Source organism: Rutilus rutilus, assembly GCF_951802725.1.
Source record: "Rutilus rutilus genome assembly, chromosome: 6".
In the NCBI taxonomy this organism is placed as follows: domain Eukaryota; kingdom Metazoa; phylum Chordata; class Actinopteri; order Cypriniformes; family Leuciscidae; genus Rutilus; species Rutilus rutilus.
The window spans coordinates 16,626,671-16,644,034 of record NC_140214.1 but is presented as its reverse complement, the minus strand read 5'-3'; the positions used below and the strand labels follow the sequence as shown (position 1 = coordinate 16,644,034).

Below are 17,364 nucleotides of genomic sequence, written 5' to 3'. Positions count from 1 at the left end.
TAACTGTAGACAAAGTTTTCTTTTCAGCAAATGCTTTATTCATCTTCCTCCTGGCATACTGCTGATCCATAGGGCCAAAAGTTTCATCGCTCCTGTAATGAGGAGTCATCGGATTGAGAATCCATCTGCGGCTTTATTAATTCAGAGTCGAAAACAGGTACAAACAAGGTTGAGGCAGGCAGCAAACATTCACAGAACAGAGGACAGGCAAGAGGTCTGGGCAGGTAGCAAACAATCACAATCCAAAAGACAGGCAAAGGTCAGGGCAGGCGGCAAGGAGTCAAACAACAAGAAACAGTCCAAGATCAAACACGGAATATAGTCCACAGTAGAAACGCTCAGAAATGATCACCACGGCAAATCAAGACTTCGCAACGGTGGTGTGTGTGTGGAGTGTTTAAATAGTGTTTGTGTGATGAACTGCAGGTGTGTGTGTAATCAGTCCCAGGTATGAGGGCCTATGGGATTTGTAGTCCGAATAGCAACAGTCAATATTCTGGTGAAAGTTCCCTCTGGTGATCTGGAGGAAGCGGAGAGGAAGCCTCTCCTGTAACAGCTCCACTGAACAGAATCCCAAAACTTCTGTGGCATATTTATATGATTTTGAGCAAATTGGGAGTTGACTTTTCTTGCGGTTTTGGGTCATTAGTTGTGTATTCATGGAGTTCTGGCATTGAAACCATATGCGTTTTGTACGCACCTTACTGTGCGTACAAAACGGTTGCCACCAAGTCTTACTGCAGGTATTTTGTAGTCACAGAAACAACACCTGTTTTGCAGATTTGTATCTGTTGTGAGGGATTATATTCAGGGGGTTGAATAATTTTGAGACTGCAGAAGTCATTAAAAGTTGCATTTTCAGATGAATTTGGGGAAACCACTTGAAAAAATTGTGTGTTTAGCTATTTAAATGTTATTGTATTTGTTCATTCCAAACAGCTGACTGCCAGTATGTTGTTGGTCCTGTATGTGTTTCTAACACAAAAAAAAGGGGAATATATGCTGTTGAAGAAATATGCTGTTGGTCCTATATGTCTCCAACACTAAAAAATGGAGGGAAAAAATAAGTTACCTCAGCTTACTTAAAAATGACTTAATGTAGGTTGATTCACTCATATTACACTCATTTTTGTATTCACTTTATTAACACTATTTCATTTAGATGATTTAGGAATGTTTTGTTTATAGTCTTATCAGTGTGCTGAGATTGAGTCAGCTTCACTGTTTTAGGTACGTCCCAATGTTCAATCATTTCCCCTGTAGTCATCCGTTCCTTCGCTCATCCAAGAGTGAACTTGGGGTCCAGCTATTAATGGGGTTTCATGAGCCATATGATATCTGCTACCAGTGGTTGTCACTATGAATCTCCCAGCGAGAGGATTTTAAACAGGGAGATTCTCCCACGCCATCATGAGTTATGGGCTGTCGCCCCACTGTTTAGTGTAGAGAGCGAACAATTTGATATTAAGATTTTCTCTTGTCTTGTCCCTTTGATATATGTCTGACAGTGTGCATATGTGTGTGTACATTTGTTCAGCCCTTGTAAACAAATGTACGCTAGTATGTATTTATTTAAGGCTTGTTTTTTTTTGTGCTCACTTTCATATTCAAATGGTAGAGTGGGCCTTAATTGTCTGCCTACATGCCTGATCATTCCTCACTAATGATGCCACCACCCAAAGGCACGCGGCAGAATGGCAAAGATGACTACAGCCTCTGAACTTGTGTTTGTTATGTGAAGTTCAGTCATATTAATCATTCTGTCAGACAATGAGAGCAAGGCGCCCATGGGGTAAAAATGAGACATGGCCCTCTGAAGCCAAGGGTTTTAGCAGAGTAAAAAAAAAAGAGGGGTTGTGCGTTTGACGCTTGTTATTATTTATCCAGACTCTGACGTGCGCCGCACTGACACTGCCACACTCTACAGGGGCACGCATGGTTTCTCTTTTAGATAGTTTTAAGTGGAAACTGCACAAGGTGAGGATAGTGCAAGAGAAGCGCATTTAGAAGCTTATTCATCACATTTGTGCTCTGTGTCAGAAAGCCATCTGCCCCAGAGAGCAGGGGAGCATGTGGATTTTGAGGTGTTATGCTCCAAACGAATTGGGCTCTTTGTTCAACTGTGTAAGTGAGTCAATTTCATGTGTTTACATGTACAATATAATTATGAAAAAGAAGCTTATTATAAATAATTGATAACTCAAATTAAGACTTTTTTTTTTTTCAGGTTGGATACTAATATATATATATATATATATATATATATATATATATATATATATATATATCGGTGTTTGTGTGTGTGTGTGTGTGTGTGTGTGTGTGTGAGAGAGCGAGAGAGAGATTTTTGTTATGATATATAGTTATGCTCCTCATTATTTTAAATAACACATGTTTTAGCAAGATTCTTTATTCGTTTTTTATACGTTTTTTATACGTTTTTATTACTTTTATATTTTGTTTTAAACCATGTGTGCCTCATGAAAAGGCGAAAATGTGTGCCAATTGGGTTTACACCATTTCAGATGTTTATATGACCTTACACTTTGTCAGGTTATTGAGTAGCCTATGTTAGCATGCACATGTAAACACACTCATTGTCTGACTTTCTCATTAAGAATCTGAGAATGTCCCGCTCATTAAGACAAAAGGCTTTGAGCTGATGATGCAGTGCTTTTGTCGCCAAAACCTGTGCTTGTTTTATAATGAGATTCTTCCTATCAACAGCTTACAAATATAATGAATATTTCTGCAAATCCATCATTGCTATGTTAGCACTGGTCTATAATGATTCGGCGGAGTAAATACATAATGTCAAGAGGAATTAATTTTTATAGACAGAACAGAAGGGTTATTGTTTTAAAGATACGGCAGATCAAGTTTAGAAAGGTATTTGCTCTAATGCCTAGCCAGAATGTTGCAGAGCAGATATGCTTTGATTTTGTGCGATCAGCCAGATGTGCTATATATTAAGGTGGGGTTAAATTGAAACATGGCTGTGTATTCCCTAGATGTCAAGGCACGGCTGACAGTTGCTGTAGGAGACGAGATGATTGATTACACCGCCCGCTCAACATATGGCGATATTTGGGATTCTAGCTCACAGGGTAACTACCGGTAGAAAAGTGATGCCTCATATGTTAAAAAAGAGTTGGAAGATAAATGAAAAAAGGCACAATGGATTTCATGCACACAAATCTGCTGAGCTACTTTGTCTTCTATTAATAATACTATGATTATCCTCTATGGTAAGTATTTTCTAGGAATCACTGTTATCTTATGAAATAACCATCGATTCAATTTTATTTTTCATACTTTAAGATGATCCAGCAATATTAACAAGTGTGGTTTATTCTCAATGTGTAGAAATGTATCAGAAATCCTGCATTATTTTTTTGTTTCAAGTCAGTGCTTTCATTTTCCAGACTCATTTTTGAATTGACAGAAAAACTGTTTAGAGAAAGTACCTAATTGAGCAAAGTTAGAATTAGCAAACACTATTTTAAAAATCATTTTATACTGGGATTGTCAGTGTACAGTATTTAGGAATTCACAGTCTTACATTTATTCTACATCAACCATCAACACAACACAAAGCAGAAGCCAAGCAAAATCCTGCTGTCATCATATAATTTAGTTTTGTAAACTTACATTTTATTTTTTAATACCCAGCGTTATCATAATTGAAGTTTTGTGGGCTTTAGTCCATCTGTGTTAGCTTTGAGGCTATTTATATGCTTGTGCACTCCTAAAAGTACACAAAAACACAGATAAATGCACTTAAAACTTTCAATCTTGTTTTTCTAATACAACAAGCCCAAAATATTGACAAACAAGGGGCAATCTCTTCAATATATCACTCCCCACTTACTGTTTGAAATCCATGAACTCGTCAATTGCTTTGGGTCTTAAATTGGGTCTTAAATCTCCACTTCAGTAGCACCTATATACACCAAACTTTCCAGTCTTGTACCTAGTTATATTATGAAGACATTTACAGAGGGGTTTGTAAATATATTATTCCTAGCCTGATTTATATAACATTTTATTCCAAAAAACATGGCGGAAATCATTTTTTTAAGGCTATTGACAGTATTTTCTGATTTACAGGATAACAAAAGTAGATATCCATAAATCCCTCTGTATTTTTTTTCCCATCTAATATGTGAACACAATGAAAAAATTATTTTTAACCTGGCTTTATCCAATACTCAGAATATTCAGAAGTTTCATGGTGATATCTGCTACAGTAGTTAAATTTTGTACCCTATTCACCTGTAGTGTCTCGCCTTAAATATGATTTTTGTTTTTTTAAATATGATTGTTTCTCGCCCTCTGTATATTTTAGGAATGGTAAACTACAGTGAGGTTACAGGTTACCCACTGGTTCAGCACTGGAAGCTACGATCCATTATGTACCATGTGAAGCTCAATCAGTGGACCCTCTCTCAAGGTAAAACACCCTCACTCTTCTTCCATTTATTTATATTGATCAAGTATTTAATACAAAAAAAATAAAAAATATTGACTGGCCTAAGCTTACAGTACATTGTGTGGTTAGGAAGAGGTTTCAGGCTAGCTGGCCATAACTTTTTTTGGTCTGGTAGAATGGCGTGATCTCACTATGGAGCCCTCACTGTGACAGATCAGTTGTGCTGGGTGGGTAGTGAAGCAAAACTCAATACCAACAAATATGGCTGCCTGCTGGTGTAAAAGGCAGTTCTCTGTGCTTTTTTGATCCCAGATGGTGAGTGTGTTTAAAACCAGGGGACTTAAAGCTGAAGTTATTTTTTTTATTTTTTTACTATCCTAGCTTTATATCAAGAGAGAACCAAAAGAAAGCCACCTGTTGGTATCAAAACTCTGTTTAAGCATTCTGAAACAGCAACATTGACTCAACCAATGGCATGAGTTTGGGGGTGGGACTTTGATTGATTTTTTACCAATCAATGCCAGATTGGTGGAATGTTCAGGAAACCAGTTTGAGAACATTCTTTATTTTTTCCAATTCTGTTACACAGTTTTTTGTTTTGTTTTTTGGCACTTTAGTTTTATTTTGGCCTCATATTTTCACTGCAAGGGCATTTGCTTCATTTGTTTAAGGAACACTGTATATTTAATGAGCAGATATCAGATCCCAAGTGCAGTTCTAAAAGAATACTCTGTATTAATGAATGGCCTGACTGGCCTTTAAAATTTTATTTTCATTGCTTGCACCAGTTCCCCTCTCTTCTCATCACATTACCATTAAAGGATTCATTTTTCATATGACTGAGAAGTGGGTTTTTTGCATTTAAAATTCAGATTTTTACCACTTTTTTACCCTGCCTTTTCTGCATCTTATCACTTGAGGTCATTTTACAAACCTGGGCATGAAGGTTGTGAGAGAAAGCTGAATATGGCAAATGCCTTATTTTCCCAAAATTTTTGGCCAACATTTGTCATTCAGTCATTGTGATGAAATATTGGACCATTCTTCAAATACCCACATGAAACATTTCTATTAAATGAATAACATGTTTTGTTAACTTGCAAACCACTGAGTTCTACTGTCTACCAACATTTTCAGAGGTCTTCAATACTTTTGCAAAAGTGCGTGCAAACAAGTACTTTATATTCTAAAGTACCGCAGGGAAATTACAATTCTATGACTAAAAGCTTACATTTAATTGTATGATGTATATTCTGTGTGGAAAAAAAGCAGTACAAGTTTTTAAAAGGTCAGACATCAACCTACACAAAAGCACTCAATACCTCTACAGGCCTTGTTGTTTATCCTTCCTTTGTTTCCCCAGATAGCATTTCACTCAGCACACTGACAGATCATGTTTTCACTCTTTCTCTTCCCACATTCTTTGCTTTGTCATTTTAACTGCACTGTAGTGTGTGTAACTGTATTAAAAATCACCATTTGGCAATAATGCTTTGAATACTTCAAGCAAATTGTAGCTGCACTGAAAATCAACATTTATTTGTAAAGCTTCATCACAGCTCAATTCATTTGGAATCTTTTCTCTTGTTTGGTCTATTATACAGCTTCTGCTTTTAATTGAGATGTGAAATTGAATTTAAAGTTTAATGCGATTCTCTGAAGCCTCCTTCTTTTACCTTTTTACTTCAGCTTTCAGTTCAGCAATTCATTCACTGGATGGGGCTACCCTGCGCAGTGACTTTGTGTCCATTTTAAAAGAGTTTGGCAACCATTTTATCCAAGAGGCAGTGTATGGCTTTGAGGAATCCTGTACCATATGGTATCCCAACAAGCAAGTCCAACGTCAGCTGTGGTTGGAATATCAGGATATCAGCAAAGGTAAGCTTAACAAATATATTAATTTAAAATATTTAATTTTCTGGTTTAGATTATATTATTCATATTGCATCTCATTCCCTTATAATGAAGGTTCATACTGTGCAAAAAAATTGTATGTTATATTTTTAATTGTAAGACTGATTGTAAAGTTATTTATTTATAACAAGTAACCCTACAATATGCATTATTAAATTGTTCGTTCTTTATGTAACATTTGAGTTAGTTATAAATGTCATCCTTAATGTAGAACAAATGTAAGTGTTATCTTATTGATAAATCATGTTTTCTGCATTAAGACGCATTGGTTTTACTCATGGTTACCCGTGGGTAGTGAATGAGACCCATTGTTTTAATGCTTTATGATGCACCTTTTTATTTGATGAGATAAACCTTTAAAAAAAAAAAAAAATTGTGGTGATAAACAGAGCAAAAATATTTTGCCTATCCATAAATTATGCTAAAAAATGAATCAAATAATAATACTGGAACAGTCATTTAAAAAAAAAAAAAGACTATTGTCTAAATATGCAGATAGTCGTTTGGCCCAGTGCACCCAAATTATGGTTTTGTCAGAATAAACTCCATTTTGGAGAGGATGTGGACAGGAGCTGAGGAAGTAAAACTCAACACAGCCCATGGGAGGTTGGTCACATCTGTTCAGCCAATAAAAGGGGGCAAGGGCAGATGTGAGAAGGCTGGCTGGCTGGCTAAAGCTGAATGCAGGCCAGCGCTGCTCTGTACTCATGAGGCCCCTGGGCAGGCTCACCTAGTTTTTATGCTTCAGCTCCACTCAGCTGAGCCCATATATATGTACAAGGTCGGTTAGGATGGAACTTATCTGGAGAGAAAACACAAGAGTGACGTTAACAGACTAAGCACCTCTGGAGATGGGCTAGACAGTCTATAGAGTGACTCAGCCATGAAGGTTTTAGGTTTCTATGCTTATGTCTAGTATATTGACAACGTGGCCTTGGGCATTCATGAAAAAGCAGTGGTGTGAACATGAAAAAAAATGCATTGTGATACACAGGCATTTCTTCGGAAACCGTGAAATAAGCACTAAGGTCGTCCTACAAGGCATGCTAGAGGCCTCGAACTGTACTCTTCTAATGAAAACACAAGATAAAGGGGATGAGAACAAGGTGAATGACAACAAAATGAAAGTTGTGGGTGCTCTGCAGTGTGATAATCACCCAGTCGGGAGTTAGAAAATCTATATCCGAGGTGTCAGTGAGTACTCCATTGTTCTGCTAAAAGCTTTTTGTGGTACTAATGGCCATGTGGTAACAGTAATGATCCTGCTAAAAAAAAGACTAACATAGTTGATCAAATTTGTCAAGTCAAAAGTCACTCAGAAGAAGAGATTTGTATATGAACTCAAACAGTTCTCATCAAATACTTCCAATACCAAATTATGTGAGCTGCGTTATACACTAATTTGATTTATTTAATTGTTTGTTTGTTTGTTTGTTTTTTAATTCCCGAAGACAAAAAAACTCTGGAAATGTTCAAAAAACTTTCATATAGGCAAGGCAAAAATTTGCACAAAGGTCTACTCAATATGAAGGTAAAAAAAGAAAGAAAAAAGTTTGATTAAAAACCAGCTTTACTGAGGAATGCAAACGTTTCAGTCACAACATTACCTTCTTCAGTGCCTTAACCCTCTGGGGTCTGAGCTGTTTTCTGGGCCCTGGAGGTGTTCTGACATGCTCTGACATTTGTGCTTATTTCTGTTACTTGTGACATTTTCATGGCTAAAGTCTAATTACACTGTATTTAACACAAACTCTGCTACAATAATATATCAACAGCATGTGTGTAAAAGTTTGTAGTTTTGAGATAATGACATTTATGCGTGGTTTGTGAAAATACAAAAAAAAATTCTCACTGAAATAAGGTCATGAAACCCATACTTATTATTTCTTCACAAGACTTTTGAAAATTGTATGACGTAGCCTAGAATATTTGCTCTAAAACTATGTGAAAATCACCCTGACTGCTCATTCAGAGAAGACAATATATTGATTTAAAATTTTTACGACGTGTTTTGTGTGAAAAAGCAATATGCGAAGGGGCGGATCATCTCATTAATATGTAAGGCTTTTTACACCTGAGAAAGACAAAGACACTCCCTAATGGCCCTATTAGGAGCTTATCAGGGCCCATCATTCTGACCAACCTTGCACAAAGAATGAGGAGATTAAAAAAAGAATGGCTTTTAAAATTGTTTGGATTTATTTACAACATAATCCAAAGATACACAACAAAAAAAAAAAACACTTATTGATAACAATGATCCAAAGAAAGAGACCTTTGTGCCATTCCTAAAAACATTGTACATACCTTTCATTTCCAAGGTGTTTGATTTTCACTTTACCATGTTCATGTACAGAGACATGTACTGTGAATGTTGAAGTCAGCAGGACTCAGTGGCATCTGGGCCCTGAAAAAAAAAAAAAAAAAAAAAGTGAACATACTGATATCAAGAGAAAGGCCTGCACGATTTTGGGAATACATTTGAGATTTTTCTGGTTAAAATTGCTTTTTACAATTCACAGAATACACACACACACTCACACAAATGTTTCCAACAATATATTATATAATGAACACAGGTTTGTTGTGCCTTGTAGGTATAGGCTATGCGCAGTGCTGCATAAAATAATAACAATATAGCAGCCTATATACATTTTCAAAAAGATTTCAGTAACAACTAAGCTAGAGAAAAATATATTGATTATCATGTTACTTCAAATGTTTCCATTCGTTATGATGATATGAAATGAGATAATAGTAAAACATGAAGCCGTTTGGAGCGTTTTGCTTTTCCAAAATATGATGCATTCAAACGCGATCGCGATCAAAAATATGATACATTCAAACGCGATCGCGCTCAAATATAATTATGGTTAGGCCTACCATATACATATCTACGTTTGAGCAGATATCCACAAACACAGTAACAGTAAACACGGGTCTAAATATTATAATATTCACCATATATCTAGCAACAGTTCAACTGCAATGTGAAATTTATGCAACAATAACAAACTAATATGTAAGAATTTCTTACCTTATCTTTCTTGTCTTGAAATCGCATTCTTCTTCTGGGGTAAAGCCAATGTAAACTCACGTCTTTCAAACTCGACGAAAAGCAGAGACTGATGAAGTGTTTTGTTTTTGAGGTAACGAGCGCGTTCGCGTTCCATGTGGAGATTTGCATGTGAATATCTTTTGCGCGAGTAGGCGTGGCCAAATTAAAAATAATTAGGAAGCGTTTGAGAAGCTGGACATCTTGTTGGTTTTATACAAATTACTTAAACAGAAAATATTTGTTTTCAGTTTGAATCCGATCATTTAAAAGTACACACTTAAATGTTTATAAAGGTATATGGCTCATAAATGTGTGACAAGTATTCGCTGAGTTTTGTTTCAGTTTATAGACGTGCTCAAGAAAAAAAAGTTCACCGCGACGGAGAGGCAGAACGCACACCCTGTTTATTTTCTTTATGTTTCAAAAGCACAATGTTTTGATTTGATTGTAAGTGGACACATACAAAAGTAGAAATATCACAGATTCTTTTTTTATATTTATTTTTTCTGTATGACCATAAATGACGGAGTAATTTAAGTTTGAAGTGCTACAATGTAAAAAAAGTCCAGCAAAACGCGGGGGCGCGTTTGCCGACCCCAGAGGGTTAATAATATGCTGAGACAATTGCAATACAATTTTCTTCTCAGTTGTGCTTTGAATGGGATTTTTGGTGGGCTTGTGTCACTACTAAACTTCTTAACAACTGTACCTTAACCAGCAAGACTAGCTCACCAGACTAGTTTCACCAGCTCACCACTAACAAGCATAGACCAGCCTGGACAAGAATGGAAATGTATGTCGGTCTTTTCAGCTGGGGGAACAAGTTATGCATTAATGGTGCTCTAATTTATAATTTAGCTGACAATTTATGCAAAGCAACTTTGGATAGTACGCTTATTATTACACTGGAGCAACCTGAGGTTAAGTGCCTTCCTCAAGGGCACAATGGTGATAGTTCAGAGATCACACATTGTGGGATTTGATCGTTCCTACAAATAAGTAGGGGGGAAAAACTACACACTGTTATAATATTCCCATTTATTTTGCAATAAATCACGAGGCACATATCCAAACAACATCCAAACATTGTATAAAATACATTTAACTACTAATTAGGCTATCATAAAAAAGGGCAAGTGGCAATAAGTTGCACTTCATGTTTACATGCAACTGGCAATAAAGGACACATACATGTTATACCCCATCCATCACAACAAACTAGGAAGTTTTTCAACACTGGAAGCCCGCAAAATGTACATAAAACTTTTTTCTCTCTATTCTATACGTCTATATTAATAATGATTATTATTATTATTATGTTATTTATTTATTTTTTGCTTTTGTTGGTTAACATCCTGATACAACATAAATTGGATGATTGATGTGCTGTATCCAAAAACACCTTAAACACCATAAAAACACCATATTTGCACAGGTTTTTGCATACTGCATGTACAAGAACAACATAAGAGGGAGTAAATGATGACCAAATATACATTTTTGGGTGCACAATTCTTTTCTAAATTGAAAAAAAAAAAGATATACCCTAAACACTGGCACATCTTCAGCTCTATTTCTATTCTTCATAATGTATTCAATTAATTATATTCAATCACCCTGCTAATGTGCATGACCTTGTTTTAAGAGCTGATTTATATTTAGAACAAATCTACTCGCTTTCTGCCATCCATCCCATCCTATCCGGTAATTATGGGTGTGTTTAATGCTCTTAATATAACTTAACATTAAAATATAATTAATTCTGTCATCCAAACTCAGGTAAAGTGTTTAAGATCAAAGATATCACCAGTTATCTATTTAATAAAAAGTCCTTGTGGACACAATGTACTTAGAGACAGTATACAAAAATGACAGAAAACCTTGTGTATTTACAGTACATATTGAGCACATGTTCCCTTTAAAGGGATAGTTCACCCAAAAATAAAAGTTAACTATCATTAAGGCCCCATTTATACTGTATGGTTCAAGTGACCCAATTCCGATTTTTTTCCTCTCATGTGGCACAGATCAGATATGACCGGTGAACGTGTAAGCAGGAAAAAAACGCATGGATTCCGATTTTCTCAGATCGGATTCAGGCCTCACTCATATGTGGTAATAAATCGGATATGAATCGGACACGTGCATTTGCAGTCTGCCATGTAAGCAGTAAAGCAGACAAATCGGATATTCCCCAGTAAATGCGAGTCATACGTCATTAAAAAAGGGACGTCAACTCAGGTGGACACCAACTGCGATCACATGACTTATTAATGGTGCGATGGAGGACGAAGGCTCAACAACACAGTGGAGTATTTTTTTTCTCCGCCTTACGAGAGCAATGTTTTGCTGATTTTTTTAAATAGTGCGGAAAGCAAAACACTGGATAATTAGAGATGCGCGGATGAGCTCCAACGTCACCCGATCCATGGTCAAATTATGTGTTTGTATGTGTTGTTACGCGTGAGGATAAATGGATGATCATTAGCCTACCTTCAATAGCGGACTCGAGGCGACGGTTGATGCGCGCATCTCTAATGGTAACATAATACACAGAATAATGAGCGCTGCTTTTAAATGAACATTTCTTTTAAACAAAATTTATTTGACAGAATTTCATTTTCTTAATGGCATAAACAGGCTTTACTCCCTTGAAAGTTAAACTGGAATGGAACATACTCATATTTTAGAGAATGTAGTTAATATTTTCATTAATAATGATTTATCATATCCACCCGTGACCCACCCGAAATTGATCAGAATGTTATTTTTATTAGCCTACTTAACCCGCCCGATCTGCGGATTATCCACAGAGCCCATCACTATAATAATTTTGTCTGCTTCTGCATCCATTGCATATCGAGCTGTTTTACTTCATTTTACTTCAAACGTCTACATTTGGTTGTTTTGGCAGTGTATAGTGTGAATGCAAACATCGGATACGGGTCACTTTTAAAAGATGATGTAAGCGGGTCGTCAAAAAAATCGGATATAGTCAGCAAATCGGAATTGGGCATCAAGACCTGCAGTGTAAATGCAGCCAAAGATGAATAAATATTGTAACAATTGTATTGCTCATTGTTAGTTCATGTTAGGTAATACATTAATAATGTTAACAAATTAGCCTTTATTGTTAAGTGTTAATGAATATTTGTATTTTAATGAGTGACTGATGAAGATACAGTGGATTGAGATCTTGCACAATAATAATAATAATAATAATGATGATGTAATATCATAGTAGTATACAGATTTATTTCTGTAATTTATGTTTTGTGATGCTGTTTAAGTGTTGTTGGGTGTGCGTAAACTTTTCAGCATTTATTTGTACTACCTACAGCGTTTTGGTTACCAGCCCAATTCTACATCACCTCAGACTGTTTGTCAGTTTGCAAGTAGCACAAAGCCTGCAAATGTAAATTGGCGAACATTTTAAATGCTTATATTTTTGTTGAAACAGAGACATTCAAAGCCATCCACCTTCACACCGGTAGTTTAAGTCAGAAAAATAATGGCCCTCCTATAGCTGCTGTTTCGGCCTAGTAACTTGTTTCCCTTGGTCGAATCAACCACGTTGCCTTCTTCCCAAGGACATCACCTTGCAATACACAAAAATGTTAGCTCTATGACAGATGGTTTAAAATCAGTTTCCCTGCCTACTTGAAAACTCCATTATTCTTCATTTTGTCAGCCTCTGACATGGACATGCTATCATGGCGTTAAATGTAGAGCTGAAACCAGCATTTCTGGCCTAATTTTTTATTAAAATAAATAAATAATAATAATTCAATTTATATCATTCAATGACATTTACACGTGTGCCACAAATGAGTGGAGATATGCGATCATGACCCTCCGAGTCCATGCAACTGACTCTGAGATTGCAGGTGAAGAATACGCTGGGTGTTAGGCAACTGCTTGTGGACTACTGTGAGAATAAGAACAGACACAGGGCAGGGTTTTAATACCCCCTGTGACTCAGCTAAAGGTCCTGCTCTTTGGATATGTATAATGAGCTCTCTGGAGACTCCGGTAAACCTTATTGCCCCAAATAGAACAAACCTTCCGCAACTAAAGTGTGCCACCTAATCATTTTTGAATGTTTTGGGGGAAATGTCTACCACACAGCTTATGAATATTCACAAATCGGCTGAAGGAAATTAAAATATTGGAATGATGCCTCAGCAAAAATGATGTGAAACATACTAATTGGTATTTCATTTGGGAATGTCAAACATTTATGAAAGGCTTTGAGTTACTGCTATGAGTTTTTGTTTTATTTTATTTTTTGAGAGTGTTTGAAAGAGTGTTTGTGTGTATGGTTATAATTTGAAGAGGCAAATTGAAATTTTCGAATCATACCATCAAAAAGAGCATCAAGTTTGAAAGTCATCTTTAATAAACAGTAAGTGTTTGAGATAATGACTTCCCTATCTTTCTCTCTGCGGTCATAATGTGCATTCGATTGATATGAGCATCGCCTGTATACTGTGTCTGCAAGAGTAGAATGGACTGAGGTTATTTGTTAATTTATCAGTGAAGATGCACTCTGGGTCTGCAGCACCACTCAGCAGATTAAAATACTCATCTAGAAACACATTTGCAAGTTTTCAAGGCATCTTTGGTTTTGAAACTATTAGAGCTTTATAGCTTACAGATCAGATTGATTCACTCCAAACTTTTATGTCGACTAGGTATTTGAACTTTATTGCAGTCTCGTCTAATGCTCTTGTAGATTTACTGTGCTATACCTGCAAATGGCTTTTTGAGCATCAGCAATACTAAGCATATAACATTTGACTTGATGATCAATATATTGATAGCAGGACCAACTCAACATCATAATATTCTGAATTCAAGAGATGAAATACAGATTTTACAGACAAGCTGTGCTAAAAAAAAACAGGGCAGCTAAAGACACGAATTGTTTTTATGACAGCCATGTTCTCACCTCCTCCATCTCCCTACACGATATGCATGCTCTTTTTTGTCTCTCCGCAACTCTACGTGTTCTCTCTTTCTTTCTTTCTCTTTTACTCTCATCTTTCTCCCATTACATGTCCTGTATGACAGTGAGGTGGGAGGGTAACACCCAAGCACGGCTTACCTATTACTGCAGCGGCCACTACAGCATGAGGGTGATGATTGAGAGAGGGGAGAAAAGGAATCAGGAAACTTGGAAACGAGAGAGATTATTACCCACTGCCAGAGATATTTCAGTGTGTGGGAGATGTGTACAAGAAAGATACAGTATAATATACTTTACTTACATTACATTACTTCCCAGATAGCAAATACAATACAAGAATAATAAAAAGACAGAGCAATACATTTAAATGTTACAAAAAATAATGCAATAAAATAATAATAAAATAAAATGATGTATAATAAAATACAGAAACGAACCAAAGTACGGTGGCCGGGAGATCTCAACGCATTGAAAAAGAGGAAAACAGGAAAAAACACCAGCAAATTAAGAAAACATCTTCATCAGTTTGACAACACACATGCTGCACCATACTCAACGCAACCAAATACAAAAACGCTCTGCAAACGGCAAGAGACTTTAACGTCCTGCAACACACATGCTGCAAATACAATGCAACCACTAAATAATAATAATAAGAAAAAAAAACAATAAACACCACTGTCGAGTAGATATTTGCGTTGTTGGTCTGCCATTTGCAGCACGTTTCTGTATTTGGTTGTGTTTTGCGTATTTGCAGCACATGTGCTGTCAAACTGATGAAGATGTTTTCTTAATTTTGCTGGGTTTTTTTCTATTTCCATGAGTTTTCTTCTGTTGCAACGTGTTGAGCCCTCTCGGCCACCGTACTAAAAAGAAACAGAAACCAAGCAATAAATTAAATTGATACAAACAATAAAGCAAAAGTGTAAAAGCAAAAGTGTAAATGTGTCATGCATAAATCGTAAAATACAGAAACAAACAAAAAGCTGGTTATAAAAGACAAATGAAATACAATTTATATTTACAGATGTGCAAAAAAGGTAAAAATATAAGTTGCAACAATGTAAAATAGATTCCCTAATAACGTAAAATGTGTTTGCAAAGGTGTCCTTTTTCTGCCACCTCCGCGGTCACCAGCTAGATGAAACCACCTTTTAAAGGGTTAGGTCACCCAAAAATGAAAATTCTGTCAGTAATTACTCACCCTCGTGTTGTTCCAACCCCGTAAGACTTTCGTTCATCTTCGGAACACAAATTAAGATATTTCTGATTAAATCTGAGAGCGGTCTCACTCTTCCATAGACTTCTATTGTAATTGAAACTTGCCGGCCCAGAAAGTTATTAAAGACAATGTTTAAAATAGTCCAAGTGACTACAGTGGCTCAACCTTAAGTTTATCAAGCGACGAGAATACTTGTTGTGCGACTTTATTCAACTATTCATTTTGAGTAATTACTGACAGAATGTTCATTTTTGGGTGAACTAACCCTTTAATAACTTTTTTGACCTCCAGCTCAGTTGTCTGTGCACACACAGGATTTCATCTTACAGCCTCTAGAATAGGAGCATACAAATACAGAGTTAAAAAATACTTTTAAATAAAATGAACAATAGAGACAAAGCATTTGTATTACAAGACACCACCAGTCAAAGAATTAAACCTTTTAACATTCATTCATGACATGAGGGAATAAGTTCCAGATAGACTTAGACACAATAAAAATGCACTTACCAATCACAATGTGTTTAAGCTGCAAGCTTTGGAAAGGTGTTTTCCCATGTACACCTCTCCAGTTTACCACTTTGGCAAAGTCATTTTTGATTGCTTACCTCATAATCCGCCAGACCGTGTCCTTTACGTCCACTCCACCTAGCAATCCCAGTTTAAGTACCTGAAATATTTTGAAAACATGCCATCACTATTAAAGGTAGGGTAGGTGTTCCTGTTCAGAAACACTTTTTTTTATACTGGGTGAAATGGTCCTTCCATCCTGATAGTAGTCAATACATTATGTGTTTAGAAAAAGGAATGAAAAAAATCAGACCTCTGTAGCAGCTGCAGGACAGTAAAAACTCTGACCAATCACTGCCATTCGGTGTGAATGTAAAGAACCAATCAGATGCCTTCATGTCTCGTGCCCGCCCCGAGCCCCACTGCGCGCGCTGCCCTGCGTGCACTCATCACATGTCACCGTTCCCGGAAATATTCAGCTCAAAGCACCTGCATATGCAGTCAGCGAAGGCAAACAAGGCAAAAACTATAGTTCCTCGGACCCTGCCCGCACTCTTGAACGACCTCCTCTGCTTCGCCCTCAACCCCGGACCTGTCCTCGAACCGACGATGCGGTACTTGTCTCCGGACTCGGAGTGTACGTTAGTCTTCATTAGAGTCAACAATGTTTTCATCATGGAAACTCTTACATGCAAAAAACACCGTATATGTTATGAATCTTACACGAAATTCACCTTCATCACAGTGTAACTGATGGTAATGGAAAAACGTGTATCAATGCAACCTGTTTTTAGTTTTGCCTTATAAATATAGCTCGTTACCGAATGAAACTTTACCATTATCGATATGCTAGCTTGATAGTGAGTACTAAAAGAAATCTTATTTGTTTATATTCATAGTGATAAAGTTAGGTATTTTATTACATGTGATTCTGACATGATGTTACTGTATGTACTGCGCTCCTTCCTCTCCACTCGTCTCAGGTAATAAATGCGTCTTGTTCCAGCCTGAGCGTTTGGTGTCGCGCGTTCATGTGTTTTGGGGGCGTGGCTTTGGAAGGAGCTCAGAAGGGAGGGGGTGGGAGTGAATGGAAATAATGAGCTGTGTTTATTGCAGATTAAAAGGTCTACAGAAAAATGATTACCTACCCTACCTTTAAGTCAAAACATTAGATTGATCACACACACCGTTTAATTATAACAGTAATTACAACCAGACTTTAAAAGTGATAACAGTATGCAACTGTGCATTTACTGACA

The 17,364-nt window shown here is 36.6% G+C and overlaps 1 protein-coding gene across 5 annotated transcripts in view; it reads left to right on the top strand.

Moving 5' to 3' along the window:
• The window catches only part of astn1 (astrotactin 1), a 242,840-nt gene that overhangs the window by 150,896 nt on the left and 74,580 nt on the right, over positions 1-17,364 (top strand). For all 5 annotated transcript variants that reach the window (XM_084410826.1, XM_084410825.1, XM_084410824.1 and 2 more), the window contains 2 exons: positions 4,349-4,453; positions 6,122-6,310. In XM_084410826.1, the coding sequence (XP_084266952.1) occupies positions 4,349-4,453; positions 6,122-6,310 (294 nt within the window). The remainder of the gene's footprint in view (positions 1-4,348; positions 4,454-6,121; positions 6,311-17,364) is intronic.